The sequence below is a fragment of the Dama dama genome, chromosome 29 (assembly GCF_033118175.1).
Source record: "Dama dama isolate Ldn47 chromosome 29, ASM3311817v1, whole genome shotgun sequence".
NCBI lineage: Eukaryota > Metazoa > Chordata > Mammalia > Artiodactyla > Cervidae > Dama > Dama dama.
Genome location: NC_083709.1, coordinates 59,345,833 through 59,366,929, shown reverse-complemented (window position 1 = coordinate 59,366,929; position 21,097 = coordinate 59,345,833). Strand labels below are relative to the sequence as shown.

At 38.1% G+C, this 21,097-nt stretch overlaps 1 protein-coding gene across 9 annotated transcripts in view; it reads right to left on the bottom strand.

The window, feature by feature from the left end:
• The window catches only part of PCSK5 (proprotein convertase subtilisin/kexin type 5), a 494,109-nt gene that overhangs the window by 143,916 nt on the left and 329,096 nt on the right, over positions 1–21,097 (bottom strand). For 7 of the 9 annotated variants that reach the window (XR_009691159.1, XM_061132953.1, XM_061132954.1 and 4 more), the window contains exons 17-20: positions 15,164–15,248; positions 11,415–11,512; positions 10,346–10,475; positions 9,813–9,928 (exon numbers count right to left, since the gene is read on the bottom strand). Coding sequence is in view for 8 of the 9 variants with exons in the window: in XM_061132953.1 (XP_060988936.1) it covers positions 9,813–9,928; positions 10,346–10,475; positions 11,415–11,512; positions 15,164–15,248 (429 nt within the window). In the remaining variant the exon portion in view is untranslated. The other 2 variants (XM_061132959.1, XM_061132960.1) reach the window with 2 other exon arrangements.

Below are 21,097 nucleotides of genomic sequence, written 5' to 3'. Positions count from 1 at the left end.
TACGCTAGTTTTGTTTGGAGAACAAAAAGAAGGTATTAGAATACCTTCTAATCTAATCTAATACCATGATTAAAATATGATGAACAAGGGAGCATGAGAAGATATCAGAAAGGTCTCAGGTAAGGAGTTCAGATTTTATTCTGAGTGAATAGGGAGAGGCGAAATTAGATTTTGTGTTTATAATAGCACTCTGCCATCTGTGTGGAGCATGGATGGGAGGAGAACCAGAGAGCCTGATTAGGAGGCTCTGGCAGTAGTTCAGGGTAGAGAGGATGGTGCTTTGATCCAGAATTACAGCTACAGAGTGGGGAGGAGTCACTTAGAGGAGGAGGTCAGTGGGATCTTGCCAATGGATTGGGTTTGAGCGCAGCAAAAAGAGAAATCCTAAGGTTTAGGTTTGAGCAACTGGTGGATGGATGGATTTTTAGATGTATTTTAATACCATATGCTGAGATGGGAGACAGTCTATGATAATGTTTAGGGGATTGGCAAGTCTAAAATCTATTTTGGACATGTTAATTTTGAGATGCCTGTTAGCCATCTGAAGGGAAATGGCAGGTAGCTATTTGGATCTACAGGTGGGAATCTTGAGGAAAGACATCAGAAATATGTATAAATATATCCTCCCCCTACATGAGGAGTGAATCTGTCCCTCCTCTGCAGGATTCAATTAGAAACCCAACAGATCCTAGGTTCTCCTGTCTCTCCAAGTACCACATTATATCATATGTTAAAATTCACCTTTGTCCCACATTAATTATGTGATTCCTTAAGTGTTGAGCTGCAGTTGACTAGTTTAATATGTTGCATTTTGTAGATATTTAATTAAAATATCATTTGATTTCGCACATTTTAAAGGCAAATCTGTTTTGAATGTTTCATGTTATTTTTGGATACCCTTGGAAAGCTTATCATGTGAGACATGGTACATTTAACCCTTAATTAGTAAAGTGAGCGTGCTTGCTCTTTTCGACTCCCAGCAATATTTTGATGCTTTTAAAAAGGACTTTCAGTAGCTTCATATTATAACCATGTATTTTGGTTTGTTTACCACTGGACCATAAGCTTGAAGAGGGCAGGAAGGACCTCAGTGCTTGGTATATAGACAGAAACTCAAAGTTTGTTTATAGAAGCAATTCACTTGGATCAATAAGGAGAAAAAGCCCAGCCCAGGAATATAGTGTGCTTTCTATCCACCCTTGGGAAAAGGCTCTTAACCCCTGTCTTGCAATGTATTTAATATGGACTTGTTTTCTCCTTGGCACTCATAAAAGGGAGGTAGTGTTGTACAGAAAGTTGATGTTCTGGGCTTGATTTTAATCCATACCCTTGACAGTTGTGAATCTTGCAACAGAAAGTTATTTTCTGTAGGTCTCTCTGATTTTTGTGGGGGCAAAAGTAAATGAAGCCATTTTAGTAAAACTCTGCCAGCTTAAAAACACTGTATTCTTATAGTATATTCTTTTCTAAAAAGTGTCTTAAAATTCAGACCTCAGGGAATGTTTCTGGAAATTTCTAGAAGTGGAGATGCAAAATATCTTTTGTTGCCTGACATCTGACCTGGAAAAAGCCAAGAGTTGCAACAATTGTTGTGGTGAGGGACTCAATGATGGCCCTTTAGAGAAGAAATCTTGCAAGAAAATCCTTCAGCAATAAGACAGTTAAAGCTAAGTCTCTTATAGGAAGAAGGTAGGAAGGAACAGCTGGCATTCCCAGGTCGCAGACTTGCCCTAGGAGACTCAGTGATGCTGTGCAGCTGTATCCTTCTTGCCCAAGAATTGACTTTGGGCCAGATCTTTGCCTCTCATGATGAAGAGGATACATGATTTTATGGTTTATAGCCCCAATGCTATTGCCAAATTGCTCCATTGAGCCATAGTGAAATTAAGTCCATCTTGGCTATGCCTTGCTAAATTTGTCAGTGGCTCCAAAATATTCTGCCAAGAATTTCAGATATTACAGGTTTTAACGAAAATAAGTTTGGAAATGGACATCAACCAGGGAAGAGAAATGGTTTATACTTTGTCATCGACACATACTGACTGAGTTTGGAGCCCAGGCCCAGCTTGGGACAGGTGAGGTCGAACTGCAGCTGACCTTTGTGTTCCCCTCCCATTTTGTATTAGAAAATTGCCTCCAGTTTCCTCTAATTGTCAAATTGCTGTCTGCCACTGCCGCTTGTGTGAAGCTGAATGATCATATGAAAGCAGTTAAGAATGCATGCCCATTTACATTTTAGCTGCGTGATATTTTTTCTACATGAGGGGGATGTTAAAAACTTACATACTCAGATGTGCCTATAGTGTTGATCACTTGATGGAGAAATTTTAATGTTGTAGTTACTACAACAGTTACTTTCCCTTCTGTATGAAGCACTTAGTTTGCAAATTCCTCAAAATGAAGAGTAGACTGCTGTGTGGAAATGAAGAGTCTGATAGAAGAGATGCGTAGCGTGATGATGGAGCCCTAATATTGGCTGAAAGGTGAGAGAGTGCTGATCAGTCCACAGATGGATATTAATGAATAGCAAGGTCTTCCATGGGTATGGAAATTAAAAAGAATGGGCACACTATCCATCTTATGGAAAATGTAAAAATGTCGATTCTTCTTGACTGATCCATCTCATCTTGAATTACTATTCTTTGAGGAACGGGGTAATTAGTTAAAACCATTAGAACAATCGACTTGCTTCCCTGAACAACTCTTGGGCAGCAGATTTGCTGGTAATGCTCCTCCTGCTTTAGTTCCATCTGCTTAGTTAAACCTCAGCCATCCTCCAAGATCCAATACCAGTCTAAACTGCTCTAGGAGACGCCCTGACTAATCCAATTCAAAGCGATTTCTACCTGTCTGAACTTAACTTACTCATCTGAGATTTTGAAGTCACTCCTTAGGATTATTGGTCTTACTGTTGAATTTTATTTTTATTATTCTGAGTCTGGTTATGCAATCCCAATCAATTTACTTCAAGTCCATACACCTCAGCTTTCTTGTTTATAAACAGAGGATGCTACATGTACTTCTGCTCTAGAATTTTTGTGAGACTTAAAGGAGTATATTTATTAGGTTGGCCAAAAAGCTCTTTCAGGTTTTTCTGTACCATCTTAGGGGAAACTTGAATGAACTTTTTGGCCAACCCAATATATCTACACACACACACACACACACTGTATTCCCATATTGTACAGCACATAGTAAATGGTCAATAAAATTAGTTTCTCCCAATCTCCATTATGGGACTTCATGGCAACAGAAGCTCTTTCTTGTACCTTTCTGTATCCCCAAATCTTTAAACCTAATCAGAGCTCGATATGTGTGTCACTTCTGTTGATTTCTCATTTCTTTTTTGCAAAAGGCAGGGCACTGAACCTTCAGGGCTAGTGACCATCACAAGCAGGGTTCACAAATGTCTATGATCCATGGTTGTTTATTTGCTAACTATACAGTTCTACCCTGTGGCATGTACTAGAGACTAGTTTTAGACAAAGTCATCTTCTAGGTATCCAGGGATACAGCCACTGATAATGATGCACAGGATATCAGCCAACTGAACAAGGCCATCTTCTATAAGGTCTTTCACACTCCCCACCTCTTTGTGCCCAGCACCATGGTCCCCACCCTTTCATACACCCACAGATAGGTGTGCGGTAGTCCATCCCTGGGGGAAGCCAGGGAAAGAGCAGGTCCAGATGGCTCTTTCACTGGACATTGCGTCTGTACAAAGCAGTAGCAACTGCACCAAGCTTTTGTTGATTTTTTCACAACCTGCTTACTAAAAATGGGATTTAACAGTCATTCATGACCAAACCTAAACTGTTTCTTTCTTCTATTGCTGTTACATTCTCCTTTTTTCAGTTCCCACCTCTGTTCACCCTTTCTTCCCAACCTTATTTATATGCTTCATTCACCTCCACCCTTTCTTCCATATTCAGCTTCTGTTTCTCATGAAGTTTCTCATGACCCTCACCCTTTCAGAGATGTTTGCACATGGTTATGAACAGATCAAATAAACAGGAACTTAGGTTAATTTAATAGAAAAAATAAAATATGGAATAACATTGATTTTGGCCAGTATCAATTACAACCATTCTACTATATTTTACAAAAAAACAACTGAACATTTTACACATGTACAGTATTTTTCAGTAAAAGTGAATTTGGATTTAACAATGGATCACTAATGAAAAGACAAAAGAAAACAGAAAATAGGACTTCTGGCTCTAGGTTAGAGTATTTGTTAAGTCTCCAAACTTTGTACTATCCATTACATATATCTCATTATGAATATATATATTTATACATAATATATAACATTAACTTAAACTTTGAAAGCATTATGTTCTAGTTAATAATATTCTGTAGATAAACGAGGCAGTAACCACTAGTAGTTAAACCAGTATTTCCACAATGTGTGCCTGCATGGTCAGTGAGACATGGAGCACATGTTGGTGGACCCCAATGGTTTTGACTGTCAGATTGATGGTTATTTGTCTAAGAACACAGACATCATTTTTATTTTTCCCTTCATAGTAACTTTGTGCCTCAAATATTATGGGCGGGTTCAGTTAAATAGATTCTTCTGCAGGCAGATCTGGTTTCACCATCTACTTGGCCTTGCTTTAGGCTCTCACTTACTTTTGTCCACTTAAGAGACTGCAACTTTAAATATAAGACTCTACATGCCATACCCAGGACTAACTTGCTATCTTCAGGTCAGAAGGGCCTGCAGTGTTACGAAGAGAAAAAAATTACTCAACAAAATCAGTTGATCCCCTAGTTATATATGGATCATTACATGACTTAGTATCACTGCAGTGCTATATTAAAAGGGTCATTAGACTTTGTACTCATTATTTACCTTGGGTTAAATGTTAACTTTGATGTCTTGCAATACAAATTTTCAAGTTAGGCTTTTTTTTACTAGCTTGCTGCTTGGATGGGGATCTTAGTTAGCATCCATTTCCCAGGATAACCTATATCGATATCATTCCTCCTCTCATCTTGGAAGTGAGGCTGTCTGAAGCCTAAAGCCTGCAAGATGGCTGGTCACTCTCAAAGCAAATGAGGTCACCAATGGAGCTTTGATATGAAACATGAAGAAACTTGATATTAGTCTCTGCTCTCCTAAATAGAGAAACTCAAGAGTTATAAAAGATCTATCAAGCTTCCTCATTTCTGACCACTGATGCAAAGAGTATTCACATAAGTCAGTCTGCTAGATTCCAGGATGTGTTTGGGGACTCATAGAAAACCAGTGAATATATTTCTAGGAAAACAGATGGTCTCATTGACATTCGTGGACAGGTGTATCAGCATGGTTATAGAGAGACAGAGGAGTGGGGAAAGAACAGAACCAGGAAGGTACAATCATGCTGCCCATATTCCATTTCCAGTTTTATTTTCTTAAAATGATAAGATGAAAAACACTTCTAATAAGCACCATTGAAAAATGTTACCCTGCCAACTTGGGCACGGGCTTAAATATTATTTAAATAAATTCCATTTCTTAAAAAATACAGGACCTTTTAGAAACTTTTGACTCTAGGAAGAAATTTCCTTCATAATATCCAAAACACTTCCCACTACAACACATGGAATTTCTGATGACCTTAAAAAAATGCTATGGGGTAATGGCTGAATAGCACCAAGAGCATGTGCAGGGTTTACAAGTGAACACCCTGGATTTGGGCGAGCTGGATCAGTCTCAGCTATTCTGTGAATCTTTGCATTCTGTCCATCACCAATTTGACTATGCAGAGCAATCCCATTTGACCAGCTGTATGTAAAATAACTGAATCTACCATGGAAAAGCCAGTAGCAGCAAGTCTATCGGATGAAACCAGTGGAGCAGACTTATCAAGTGGGCATAATGCCAAAACCAGCACATAATGCATGAAGTAAATTATGTGTGGAAAGTATCAATGGCCAGCTGTGAAAAACCAAGACAAATGACACTGAACACAACTCTGTGGGATGTTCTTAATGCCCTTAGGTCCAGTTTTCTGCCATTTCCCCCAACAGTGGACTCAAGCATGAAAAATGATGGATGCAAGAGCTTTCTGTTTCATTTTGATCTATGTCTGCTCTTGTGATGTTTTTGAAAGGGATTTTTAGGCGTCTCAAAGGGGGAAGCAAGCAAGTAAATGCAAAAGGGGAAAAAAAAAAAAAAAAACAACAACAAAAACGGACCTTCAAAAACAGGGCAGGAAATCAGATCATTACTTTAATGTCAAATTTTGGCATCAGATGCTTTGGTCATACAATACTGTCTCTGTGGTTCTGGCTGTTTAGCACGAAACACCCAGTTATAAAAGGTAGGCTTGTTGTAGGTTTATTTCTTTTTCCATTTAAGTTCTGACAGAACAGTTCACCATCTCCCTGCACAAATTGGAGTGAGAGAGAAAAAGAGAGCAAGAAAGAGAGAGGTGGCTTGCTTTTTTTTTTTTTTTGCTTGTTTTTTTCTTTTTAATAATAATATGGAGTAATCTATAAGTCTACAGGAACAAAGAAATCTAGGATGGCAGCTCAGCCTTGGAATGTACATGTTTTGCAGCACAGTTGTTGAAGAACCTTCCGTTGGCACAGATTGTTCTTTTTCACTAGCATACAGAAGCCTCCTTCCGCCCAGGACTCTTCCGTTGCTTTTCCAGGAATTCAGCAAGAGACAGGGGAAGTTGAGGACGAGAGCAGCATGATGGACACACATGGAAGAAGGTTGTGATTGGCCAGAGAGGCAGATTGGGGGGATTGGAAGAGATCATTCGGGAGCAGTCAACAGGAGGAAATTTGGTCCACCCAAAGTGATTTCAGTCAACAGCATTGTTTTTCAAGAAGCATTGTTTTGCAGTCCAACGGTAAATGTGATTGGTATCCATTTATGAAAAGGAAAAAAAGATTAGAAAAAGAATAAATTAGAAATCAATAAAAATACAAGTGAGGATTTTTCTTTCTGGAATTACCTAGAGCAGAGCATCTACACTCATTTACACCATATTTCATTGAGTCTAAGACACTGGATTTCAGATACACCACTTTTTTAAGTACTGCCAAGAAAAATTCTTATTAAACGGTGACACAATAACCTTTTGTCAGTTAGCATATTAGTTTTATGCTTATTAAAGTATTTGCATAACATACTGTTTTTTCCTGGGCTTATGTAATAACTCTTCCTTTGAATATTGAGAAATAGTTTAACTTTTTAAAGCTATTAGGAAGTGCAATTAAGTGCCACATAAGTAGGAGTGATCATGTGCCTCAGTTGACTAGATATATCTGTGACTAAGTCACAGGCAGTGACAACTACATCACATCAGCCTGTGGATCAAAGCAGTTGCAAGCTGCCATGAATTATAAGATGCATCTGATTCCAGAACTTTAAAATATACTAAAAAAGTATGTCTTAGAATCACTGAAATACGACAGTTGAAAGAAAATAATACATCCCTAATAGCACATGGCAATTGCCATGTGATTTGAAAAGCCGAGTGAGCCATCAATGATCTCATTCTTTAACCTACCTGAAAATGGACTCACCACAAATCATGGTTCTTCATTTTTCACTTTTGCCCACCATCCTGACACTCCACTTTTACCAAAGTGCCATTGGCATAAATGATTCCGTGCTTACCATGGTTTAGGGAAAGCAGTTGAAAGATCATAAACCTTGAAATGCCTGTTACCAAGTACTATGGGTGAACCTCTCAAGTCATAGTGCATCTTTTGGGTCAATGGCTTAAAAATCTTCCTTGGTTTTTCAGTTACTGACTTACACAAATTCTGATCATATTCAGATAGAGGGGGATCAGCTTTTAACGTGAGGGTAAGGATCACTGGCTGATAATTAGAAAGTAATACTTACATGGTACCTGGGGTGTCATCACTCCCAGTCTTCTTACCTGAGTGTTGTGTGGTGAGAATTAGCCCTGGCCATGAAAAGTCTGAATGCAGAGCCTGAGCAGGTCTGCCTGTCCCTGCCAGGTCAATCATACATTAGAAGAGCTATGAAGATGCAAAGTCACTTAGACGCTCTGTGGATATGAGAGCATAAATGATTTCCCTATTGGTGCCATCACATGCTCAGATTTTTTTGTTGTTTGAGATTCCTAATGGGAAGTTATCAGATAACCAATATGAGGGCAACAGTATTATCCTTTTTATTTTTACAGATGAGGGCAGTGAGGCCAAAAAAAACCCTCATAACCTGTCCAAGGTCTGGAGTCTAGATAAGAATGATGCATTCTGACTTCTGAATCTACCTTCTCCCAACCATAGCACTCTTCTGCCTCTTGTGAAGTTTCCAGAAGAGGAACCATGCAAAGGAACACAAAGATTAAACGCAGGGAAATTATTTTATCAGGGAAAACGGTTCCAAGTGCATCGTTTTTTATTTTCCTATTTCCCTAACAGTCCAAGATGTTTAAAACAATGGTGGTTCAAATATTTTATTTCTACATTGTTGAGATGCACATCTGCATTAAGTCTAGGCACAAGAGTCCTCTCTTCACGAATTATATCTAGAGTCAAAACTCACAAGAGATTGGAGTTGGAATAATTTAAATTCATTCATTTTATGGGTAGGGAAATGGTGGAGGCTAAAAAAGTGAGAGAACTTGGCATTTGCCAAATTATCAGAGCGAATGGCTGCACATTAAAAACACTTGAGAAGTTTCTAAAGCTATCAGTGCTTTACCCCAAGACCAGTTTAAATGAACCTTCCCCTTGGGGGAAGGTGTGGGGTCCTGGCCTTTTGGTTGAGAACTACTGGTGCAATGAAAAGAAAAATGGACCAATATTAGCATTAGAACTAATCTGTAAGTGGTTTTATCATTAGACAGATGCCTACCTATCACGGCTTAATAAAAGATTCAGATGCCATTTGATTGTTATTTACATATCAAAATTATAAACCATCCAAATAAGAGGAGAGTGGCAATAAACTGTGGCATATCCACAAGATAGACTATTAAGCTATTATTAAAAGTGAAGTTTCTGAAGATTTTGTAAAAACAGGGTAGCATTTATCTAATGCTTAGAGCAGAAAGCAAGGTACAAAACTCTATGTGGTATTTTAAAAATCTAGCAAAAAGTACATATGACAGAAGACTGGAAAACAATACAATATGTAGCCTTTTCTAGTTAGTGTTTGTATGATTCCAACTATATGCCACTCTGGAAAAGTCAAATCTATGATGACAGTGAAAAAAAAATCAGTGGTTTCCAGAGGGAGGGAAGAAGGAAGGGATAGGCAGAGCACAGAGGATTTTCAGGGTAGTGAAGGGTGATCTGTATGATATTACAGTGGCAGATACTTATCTTTATACATTTGTCCAAACTCATGGAACACCAAAAGTGGACCCTAATGTAAACTGTAGATTTTAGTGACAATGATGTGTCAGTGTTGGTTCATCAACTGTAACAAACATACCACTCTGGTGAGGGATACTGATAGTGAGTGACAGTATGTGTGTATGTATGTAGCGTGGTCAGAGGATATATGGGAATTCTCTGTACTTTCTGCTGAATTTTGCTCTGAACCCGAAGCTCTAAAGTTTTCAAGAACAAAGTCTACTAATTAAGAAAAATTAACTGGAGCCATCTTGGTCAGTGGATGCTTTATAGTTCTTCTTGCAGTTAAGACAACCAGAAAACCAAACCCACTGAGGGTATAAGTTCAAGGAACACCAACAAGACATCAGCATGTCCTATCTGAGACATGCTTGATAGTTAATATTTTCAAGTGGAACTATATATTAGACCTTAACATGGAAGGATCACACTGTTCTCAAAAGATCAAAATAAGTAATTGTACTCACCGTCCTTGCAGATGGCCCCCATCTGACACATTCCTAAGTCTAAGAGATACCCACTGGGACAGCTTGTACAGTTCTTGATCCCTGGACCATTGCATGTCAAACAGCTGGCGTCACATCTATGGGGAGAATGTACAATGCATCATCCTCTCACACGTCAGGCGCAGGAAAAGGTGTGTTTACTGTCAGTCTCTTAACATCTTAAATGTAATTCTCCCTTTGAAGATGCCACAAAAATATTTTCTGAAATGCATTGCTTGAATTGACAACATTAAAGAAAACCTAGCAGACCAGTTTTAAAGAGGAGAGAGCATGCACTTGAAACAGAAATACAACTTTAGAAGTTTTAAAGTGCTCCTGAGGCACACACACACAAATCAGTTGGGTTTAAAGCTGCAGAGAGGTGGTGTCCATAGGTAAATGTCTGTACCTTATTTTTCATTAATAATTGTACGTTTCATATTATTTATGAAGGCAGTCAAATAAGGAACCCAGTCGCCACACACTGGGGCTTAAATGGGCGGGGACCCACTTACTTTTTGCAGGATTTGTATCCATTTTCTGAAGAGTGGTCAAAGTAGTAGCTGATGCTACAGCTCTGCACGCATCTCCGCTCCTCCATGAAGTAGCCCCCTGTGCAGTTGATACACCCGTCAGCACCCGCACCTTAAAAGCAAGACAAATGCAGGGAGCAGAAACAAATCTCAGAAAAGGTTGCCCAGCAGGCTGCTTTTTGCATAATTGGCGAAAATGGCATTCATAGGTTGCACTGTTGAGACCTGTGACATTTGTGCTTTTCCTTATGTTCTCTGGGGGAAAACTGCTTCAGTTTTAGATGGAACCCATGTGCCAAAAAACATCAAACCTCTTTTGAAAGCGAAGGGAGGTATCGCTGGGTCATTTTAAGTTTTCAGTGAGGTGAGGCTGCCGACGACTGACGTTTGAGAACACATGATGATTGTCAGAAGAGCTCCATGCTTCTCCAACATTTACACTAAAATTATCAAGAAGTTGCCTGCACATGTCTTGCATCTACCCTTGGCTTCCTTTGAATGTATTTTCAACACAGAAGTTTGAGTACTACTGTTACATTTAAAATCGATCCCAGATAGGAAAAGACAAATACCTCATGATCTCACATAAATGTGGACTCTAAAAAAGAAGTCAAACATTTGAAAGCGGAAGTAGAAGGGGGGCTGTCGAGGACCTGGGGTGGGGAAATGAGACCCGGGTCCACGGGTACAGCTTCAGTTATGCAGGATGAATAAGTTCTGGAAATCGAACGTACGCCGTGGTAACTATGGTTAATACTGTATTGTATAGTCAAAACTCAGCTAAGAGAGTTGATCTTAAGTGTTCTCACCAGACACAAACTGTGTGAGGTGATGAATATGTTAATTACCTTGTATTATGTATATCAAAACATCACACGTACATCTTAAAGTATATAATTTTTGTCAGCTATGCCTCAGTAAAGCTAGAAAAGTAAGTCTAATTTAAAAGAAAAATTACTAAGAGGGTGTGCATGACTGATGGATAAAGACAGACAAACGAAAGCCAAACCAGAGCTAGGGGAATAGACAAGAGGAGCGGGGGAGGTGGTACCAGCACAGGTGGCGCAGAAGCGGTGGCAGGGCTGGCAGTCTTGGCCGTTGAAGTACCATCCGTCCTCACAGCTGATGGCACACCGGGACCCCTGCAGGCTGAACACACAGACGGCTGTGGTCGGGCAAAGAGGTCATGACTCCCCAGGGCCGTATGTAGCCCACATAGTTTCCCCCAGAGGTCAGTGGATTGGGGAGAACTTCAAAGCAGGTGAAATAGCCCCTGTCCCCTCTTTTTTCTCCTCCTGATGCCTTGAATGCTTCTCTGTGCCTGTAATAAGTCTGTAGCCTACACATGTGCTGCAAGTTTGGAGGACATTCCTCTTAATGATGAGGCTGGCTGACACATTTTTTCTTTACTCAACATTTTCAACCTGGAGGTTTTTAAAAGTATTTTATGGACCAAAACAATCACCTTAGCTAACAATATGCCTACCAATCCCAGGCCTCCTAGACCTACTCCACGATCAATGTTGTTCTGTAATTGCATATGTCGTAGGAATACGTGGTAAAATGAATTACACCTGAATAGAAGGGTACAACTATCCCACCCAACCCTCAGCTCAAATTCCCAGGAATAGCCTTTTTAAAATTTTAACTGTTTCTGACTTTAGTTCTTCTCTTGGACCGAAACAAGAGAATCCTAACATACTTTTGCTTCTATTGCTTCATTTATTAAACGCTGATGAAATATTTGGCAAAATTATTTATATTGCTGCTTCATCAAACATCTCAACTTTTCTTAGTTACATTATTATTTAGTATTTTTAGGTGTTATCTGTGCTGTGTTTTCCCTAAATAGCACTCTTAGGCATTACCTAATATGTTGCTAGAATGTCGAATGAGGAAGGTGTATTTTTTTTCTTCTAATTTTTTATCACCTGTAAGGTTTTTCATAGCCTACAGATTGATTCTTAAAAACAAATGTCTAAAATTTACAGCATTTAATATACAAACATTACTCATGGAATAACTCAGTAGTGAGACTGTTACCATAACCTCATGTCACCCAGTAGACAGTTCTAGAAAATGGGTATCTAAGCAACAGAGTCAAATGCTTTCTGTGTTCTTACAGAAAATACATTTCTCTACGTTGCTGCAATTCACATGTTACTTGATTGTGCTTTGTATATGGACCATACTATTAAAAACTAACATTCAGTTTTCCCTTTATTTTTTTATAATATATGTATATAAATATTTTTATATATTATTTTTCTCTTTAAAGTAATTTGGAAAGAACAAAACCAAAGTAGATGAAAAAGAATCCCAAACAGTCCTGTTCACATTTTAATCCATATCCTTCTAGTATTTTATGCATAGATATTTTTGTTTGCTTAGCCACTATTTAAAAATTTACAGGTCTTTTGAGGCAAAATGGTCAACCCTAGAAGCCCCTAAGAAAAACAAAGGGAGCCTCAAGAAGACAGAAAGTGTATTTCATTCATAGATCTCTTCTGGCCAGAGAGGTGTCATTTAAAAAGCCAATAAAAGAAAATCCCTTTCCTTTTGGTAGAGCTGGAAAAAGGGGACAGTGCATCAGATGAATCCTTTTGTGGGAGGAAACAGGACCACTGATAAACTTATCAAAGTTTTTTTTTTTTTTCAAGTTGCCTTGTTTTTCTACCAAAGGAAATTACTTCTGAGGCTGTCACTTGCTCAGCTGGAGACAGAGGGTGCAGTGTGTGAGGAGGGGATGTGAGGAGGGGACGTGCGGCAGCGCACCCCTGGGAACTGCGATGCACTCTGCTACTTCCACACTCCCGGGGTGGCGAGGTAAGCGAACCTGGTACTGGGTTCATGCTGGGATGAGCCAGCTGAGTTAGATGTGTGCTGTCCCACATGCTCTAGCACCTGTGGGCTCGAGAGCACTTGAAATGTGGCTAGTTAGGCCAAGGCACAGAATTTAACATTTTATTTTCGTTCATTTCACTCTAAATCTTACAAATTGGCACTTGATTCAGTTATCAGAAAACTTTTGAATAAGTGTGGAACAACTTGGCTGTCTAAAATCTACTTCAACTAAATTTTTATAAAATCTATATACAGATCAAGTATTTCTCAAAAAATTACTGTCTTAATTGAGATGTGCTTTAAGGGTGAAATACACACCAGATTTCGAAGACTGGGCACTACAAACAAAATATAGAATATCTCACTGATTATCTTTCATATTGTCTTATATTGATTACATGTTGAAATAATATTTTTGATATATCTGGTTAAAGATTTCATTAAAATTTCACCTGTATCTTTTTACTCCTTTTAATGTGGCTACTTACGTATTTAAAATTAATATATATGGCTCTCATTTCTATTAGAGAACATTTTTTACTCTATAAAATGTTCCCTAAGAAATATAGAAAATAATCCTGATCTTCTATTTCTCATGGGCCAATTCAGTGTCAGATATTGGAAGAAGTGCTTTATAGATGTTATCACAATTAATCCTTATCATAATCCAGCAATTTTGAGGTTAGTATTACCCTTTTATAGATGAGAAAACTGAAGTTCAGAGGAGTGAACGGACTTAACCAAGATCACACAGCTGATAAATGGCAGAGAAAGATTTAAGCCCACATTTATCTTCCTTTTTTAAAAATTATAACAGTCTGCTCCTTCTCCAAAAAAGTAGTAGAATGCTGACTAGACTGATATTTAACAAAACTGGTCTTGAGATGAAAGGTGCAAATCAAATGGACACTGAATGCATTTATGGGGGAAAAAAGAAAGCCACAAATAATCAATTAATCTAAACAAAAATTATGTTCCCCTATTAATTAATGTAAAAGATTGCCTGCCTAGAAACTGCCTAGACCCTGATTATTGTGCCTTTGATCAAAAGTGGAAATAGAGGTACTAAGTGAAGTCACTCAGTTGTGTCCGACTCTTTGCGACCTGGTGGACTGTAGCCTACCAGGCTCCTCCGAGCATGGGATTCTCCAAGCAAGAATACTGGAGTGGGTTGCCATTTCCTTCTCCAGGGGATCTCCCCAGCCCAGGGATCAAACCCAGGTCTCCTGCATTGCAGGCAGAGGCTTTACCCTCTGAGCCATCAGGGAACTCTTAAAAGGGATGGAATAGAACAGAATTCTAGCTTTATGTAATAAAGCCAGGGTCCAGCCCCTCACTCAGAATGGGATGATCCGACCTTCTTTAAGGATATCAAGAATACCTAGTCACTTGAGCTGGGTGTTATTCTCTCAAAATCTATCAACTGTCTGACTTTAGCAATGAGCATGTCTCATCCATTCAAGGATGACATCTCCTGGTATTAAATCTATGTGCATACCACAGCATAATGGAACCAGCCTGAGGTGCTTAAGATAAGACAATGATTGGCTATATGGAGAGAAATAATAAAGATAAGGGAATAGTTTCGACCATCAAAGGAATGAATCAGGGGGATTAAATGTAATTCATTGATGTTACCTATGCAGTAATCCTTGACTGATACACTGCCGGTCAAAAAGCCCAAAGAAAGTCTCTCAAATGGCCATTTATTTACTTGTAGTTGAGTTTTCTTTTCTAAAGAGAATTTTATTTGGCTTATAAACCTTCTGAAGCCAAGATAGCATCCAATTTTTCACATAAAATGATAGAGATAATGCAAATAACAATCAAGTGTTTGAATGGGAGTCAAACCAAGGGTGACTTATAAGAGATTACCTATTTACTTTTTTTCTTTTTTTAAAATTTATTGAGAAGTCCTTGGGCTATGTTACTTGGTGAAATCTTTCACACTCTTACCTTAACCCCTCCCTGCATTCTGTACAGTTGTCAGATTCAGTACATGTCTTGCAGTTTTCATTGCACTTCTGGCAAAGACTTTTCTCTGTTAAAAAAAAAAGGAACAAGGTTATAAATCAGTTGGTCAGCTGGATTTCATAAAAGCATATGTTCTAATGTTTGCTAATGTATGCTGTAGTATATATGGTTTTGAGTAGGAAATTGTAGGAAAAGCCCCAGACTCAACATTTGCTATCACTTCTCAGCAAATCAAATACAGGTAGGAATATATAGCATTGGGAAATACCTTAGTGATACCTACCAGTTTGTAGACAAGAAAGCTACAGCCCACTTAATTCTTAAATAGTTTATTGGTTTTTTCTTCTTCCTATTCTCTTTCCCAAGCAGAGCTTCCTAACTTCCAACAGTGAAAATCTCACTAATGAAGCTGGGGCACATCACTAGTAAGTACAGAGAGGAAACACTAGCAGCTGAAGAATGGAGTGGTAGACCTCATGCTCACAGCTTTAAGGACTACTCTGATGAACTACACTGAAAAGGGGAACCTACTTTTAAGATCGCAAGGTAAGGGTTGATTATTTCTTGCATTGTTTTTCTTGTCTTAAAGTTTATAGAAGCTGTGGAATCAATATAAATGTTACTATATTTCAGATAACACTTACATTTCTGGAGAACAGAAACATATTTGAATGAACAAATACACCGTGAATACTGGCTTTCTTGTTTAATACCAAACATTGAGGTGGGGATGGGGGGAGCTTGAGGGGGGATGGCAAGTACGTCACTGTCCTGTGGTGGAAAATGGTGATGTTATATGGAAAATATAGTGGAAAATGGTAAAAGTAAGGCCTTTTACCTCAAGTGAAATTTTTCTGGAGACTTTGATCCCTTCCCTGAGATGCCGGTGGATCCTAACTTCAGGTATATATAGAACTGAATGAGGCTTTATCCATAGGCTTCTGTCTGCTCTTTAAACGTTGGTGTTCTTCAGGGTTCCACAGAGAAGCACTGCTTTACCGGATCCCTCTAAGGACCTCCTAGAGGTCTAGCTCCTTTGTCAATTCTGAGCTCCTTGGCATGAAATAAAAAGTTCTTCACCGTCTATGACCTCCCGATCATAGGGTCATCGAGAATGCTGGAGAGAGCATAGGACCTGAAGCCAGAGGACCCAGAGTGGCATTCTGCTCTTAGCATTTCTAGTGGACAAGTTCACAATCTCTGTTCATTTGTTAACTAAGTGTTACAATGATGACTACCTCTGAGCTGCTCTTGAGGAGTTAATGACCTTACTCAAGGGAACTGTAGATATGTTGGCAGTAATTATTGCTAGTCACATACATATCACTATGCTATATGTAAATGGACTTTTTAAAGAAGGAAATTAAAAGGCAATTGCCTAGAAGGAGAGAGATGCACAGACCACTTGTATCAGTGAGTGGAGTGAAAGTTGCTCAGTCATCTGTGACTCTTTGCAACCCCATGGACTATGCAGTCCATGGAATTCTCTAGGCCAGAATACTGGAGTAGGTAGCCTTTCCGTTCTTCAGGTGTATCAGTGAAGTAATTGTTTAAATAGCCTTCTTTAATTGTCTGCCTTCCAGGCTCTGGCAAAAGAACTGATTCTCTCAATTATCATTTTCCTATCATGTACCACCTAGATTTCTTTTCCAAGGCTCAGCCTTCTTGATAGAATTTTGATTTTTTTCCTCAAGAAATACTACTTGTTTCTGATCCCTTAAAAATTTTTTTTTAAGTATAGTTGATTTATAGTGTTTATTACTGCTGTCCACATAGTGATTCAATTATACATTTTATATACATTCTTTTTAAAATTTCATTTTCCACTGTGGTTTATCATAAGATATTGAATGTAGTTCTGTGTGCTATACAGTAGGACCTTGTTGTTTATCCATTCTATACATAAAAGCTTACATCTGCTAACCTCAAACTCTCAGCCTATCTCTTCTCCAGCCCCTTCTTCCTTGGTAACCACCAGTCTGTTCTCTTTGTCCATGATTCTGTTTGTTTCATAAATAAGTTCATTTGTGTCTTATTTCAGATTCCACATATAAGTGTTATAATATGGTATTCATCTTTCTCACTTCACTTAGTATGATAATCTTTAGTTGCGTTCATGTTGCTACAAATGGCATTATTTCATTCGTGTCTATGGCTGAGAACTGTTCCATTGTGTGTGTGTGTGTGTGTGTGCATGTGTATACACACCATATCTTCTTTATCCATTCATCTGTCAATGGACATTTAGGTTATTTCCATGTCTTTGCTGTTGTGAATAGTGCTATTAACACAGGGGTATATGTATCTTTTTGAATTACAGTTTTGTCTGGATATATGCCCAGGAGTGGGATTGCTGGATCATATGATAGTTGTATTTTTAGTTTTATAAGGAACCTCTATAATGTTTTCCACAGTGGCTTATCAACTTACATTCCTACCAATGGTGTAGGAGGGTTCTCTTTTCTCCACATCCTCTCCAGCATTTCTTTTGCAGACTTTTTAATGATGGTCATTCTGACCATTGTAAGGTGTACCTCACTGTAGTTTTGACTTGCATTTCCCTAATAACTAGCCATGTTGAGCATCTTTTCATATGCCTGTTGGCTATCTGTATTTCTTCTTTGGAGAAATGTGTATTTAGGTCTTTTGCCTATTTTTCAGTTTTTTTTTTTTGTTGTTGTTTTTGTTGTTATTGAGTTGTACAAGCTGTTTGTATATTTTGGAAATTAATCCCTTGTTGGTCAGATCATTTGTAGATATTTTCTCCCATTCTGTATGTGGTTTTTTAATTTTGTTTATGGTTTCCTTTGCTGTGCAAAAGCTTGTAAATTTGATTAGGTCCTGTTTATTTTTGTTTTTATTTCTATTGTCTTGGGAGCCTAAGGAAACAGTGGTGCGATTTATGTCAGAGAATGTTTTGCCTGTGTTCTCTTTATCGTATTACATCTTATGTTTAAGTCTGCATGCCATTTTGAGTTTAATTTTGTGTATGATGTAATGGAGTATTCTAACTTCATTGGTTTACATGTGACTGTCCAACTTCTCCAACAGCACTTGCTGAAGAGATTGTTTCATTCCACTGAATATATGTGTCTCCTCTGAAGATTAATTGATGATAGGTGTGTGGGTTTATTTCTGGGATCTCTCTTCTGTTCTGTTGATCCATATGTCTGTTTTGGTGGCAACAGCATAACGTTTTGATTACTGTAGCTTTGTAGTATTGTCTGACGTCTGGAGGGTTATATCTCTTGATTTGTTCTTTTTCTTCAGGATTGTTTTGGCAATTCTGGGTCTTTTATGGTTCCATATGAATTTTAGGATTATCTGTTCTAGTTCTGGGCTCCCCTGGTAGCTCAGTTGGTAAAGAATCTGTCTGCAATGCAGGAGACCTAATGTTATGGGTAATTTGATTTGTTGTTCAGTAGCTCAGTCATGTCTGACTCTGAGACCCCTTGGATGCAGCACACCAAGCTTTCCTGTCCTTCACTGTCTCCCAGAGTTTACTCAAACTCATGTACATTGAGTCAATGATGCCATCCAACCATCTCATCCTTTGTTGCCCCCTTCTCCTTTTGCCCTCAATCTTTCCCAGCGAGTCAGCTGTTTGCATCAGGTGGTCAAAGTATTGGAGCTTTTGGTAATTTAGGGATCACATTAAACCTATAGATTGCTTTGGTAAGTATGGCCATTTTAACAATATTAATTATTCCAACCCAAGAGCATGAGGTATCTTTCATTTCTTTGAATCATCTTTGGTTTCCTTTATTAATGTTTTATAGTTCTCAGCAAATAAGTCTTTCACCTCCTTGGTCACGTTTAAGCCTAAGTCTTTTATTTTGGGGGTGCAATTTTAAAAAGGTTTTTTTTTTTTTTTTTAATCACTCCCTTTCTTATTTCTTGGTATAAAGAAGTGCAACTGATTTCTGTATGTTAATCTTATATCCTGCTACCTTGCTGAATTCATTCTTCAGTTCTAGTAGTTTTTGTGTGAAGTCTTCAGGGTTTTATATACATATAGTATCATCATCTGCATATAAGGACAGTTTTACCTCTTCCTTTCCAATTTGGATGCCTTTTATTTCTTGTGTGATTGCTGTGACTAGGACTTCCTAGTATGTTGACTAGAAAAGGTAAGAATAGGCATCCTTATCTTGTTCCTGAATTTAGCAGGAAGGCTTTCATCTTTTTACCATTATATATATTTACCATTATTATATTGGCTGTGGGTTTGTCATTAAGTAGCTTTTATTATGTTGACATATGTTCTCTCTGTACCCACTTTGGTAAGGGTTTTTTTTATCATGAATGGATGTTGAATTTTGTGAGATGCTTTTTCTGCATCTATTCAGATGATCATGTGTTTTTTGTCTTTTGTTTATTTGGTGTATCACACTGATTGATTTGCATATGTGGAACCATCCTTGTGAACTTCATATGAACCCCACTAGTTGTGGTATGTGATTTTTTTATGTGTTGTTAGATTCAGTTGCTAATATTTTGTTGAGAATTTTTACATCTATATTCATCAAAGATACTGGTTTGTAAATTTCTTTTCTGGTGGTGTCTTTGTCTGGTTTTGGTATCAAGGTGATAGCTTCAAAGAATGGCTTTGAGAGTGTCCCCTCCTCTTCAGTTTTTTGGAAGAGCTTGAGAAGGATCAGTATAAGTTCCTCTTTGTATGTTTGGTAGAATTTACCTGTAAAGTCATCTGGTTCTAGACTTTTGTTTGTAGAGAGGCATTTTTTTTTTTTTACTCCAGTGGTTACTTAATTTTTTAACATTAATTTTTATTAGAGTATAGTTGCTTTACAATGTAGTGTTAGCTTCTGCTCTACAGCAAAGTGAATCAGCTATACGTATGCATATATCCCCTCTTTTTGGATTTCCTTCCCATTTAGGTCACCACAGAGCATTGAGTAGAGTTCCTGTGGTATGCAGTAAGTACTCATTATTTATCTATTTTATACATAGCAGCATATATATGTTAATCCAAGTCTCCTCATTCATCCCACTCCCCCCATCATACCATTGGTAGCCATACATTATTGAGAGTTTTAAAATTAGATTCTATTTCAGTTCTAGTGATTGGTCTTTTCACATTATCTTTCTTTTTTATTCAATTTTAGTAGGATGTGTGTTTCCAGAAATTTGTCCATTTATTCTGGATTGTCAGATTTGTTGGCATATGTGTTCACAGCATTCCCTTATGGTTTTTTGAATTTGTGTATCAGTTGTTATGTTTTCTTTTTCATTTATTTTGTTTATTTGGGTCATCTCTCTTTTGTTTTTGATGAGGTTTGTCAATCCTGTTAACACTTTCAAAGAACCAGCTCTTGGTTTTATTGACTTTTTCCTTTTTTTTTTTAAATCTGTTTTATTTCTTCTCTGATCTTTATTCCTTCCTTCCTTTGCTGACTTTAGATTTTTGTTTGTTCTTTTTCTTTTAAAAAAAAATATTTTTGGCTGTGCTGGGTCTTTGTTGCTTTGTGTGGGCTTTCTCTAGTTGCAGTAAGTGGAGGCTACTCTTTACTGTGGTTTCTCCTTGTGGATTCTCTTGTTGCAGAACATAGACTCTAGGCACATGGGATTCGACAGTAGTGGCAGCACACAGGCTCAGCAGTTCTGGTGCATGGGCCTAGTTGCTCCACGGCCTGTGGAATCCATCTGGCCCAGGGATCGAACCTGTGTCCTCTGCATTGGCAGGGGGACTCCCATCCACAGTGCTGCCAGGGAAGTCCCTATTCTTCTTTTCCTAATTTTATTAAGTGGTAGATGAAATTGTTTATTTGAGATTTTTCTTGTTATTTTTTTTAAACAGTAAGGAAGCTTTTTAAAAAATTTATCTTATATTGGAGCACAATATTGAAGTTGGTTAATAATGTGTTAGTTTCAGGTGTACAACAAAGTGATTCAGTT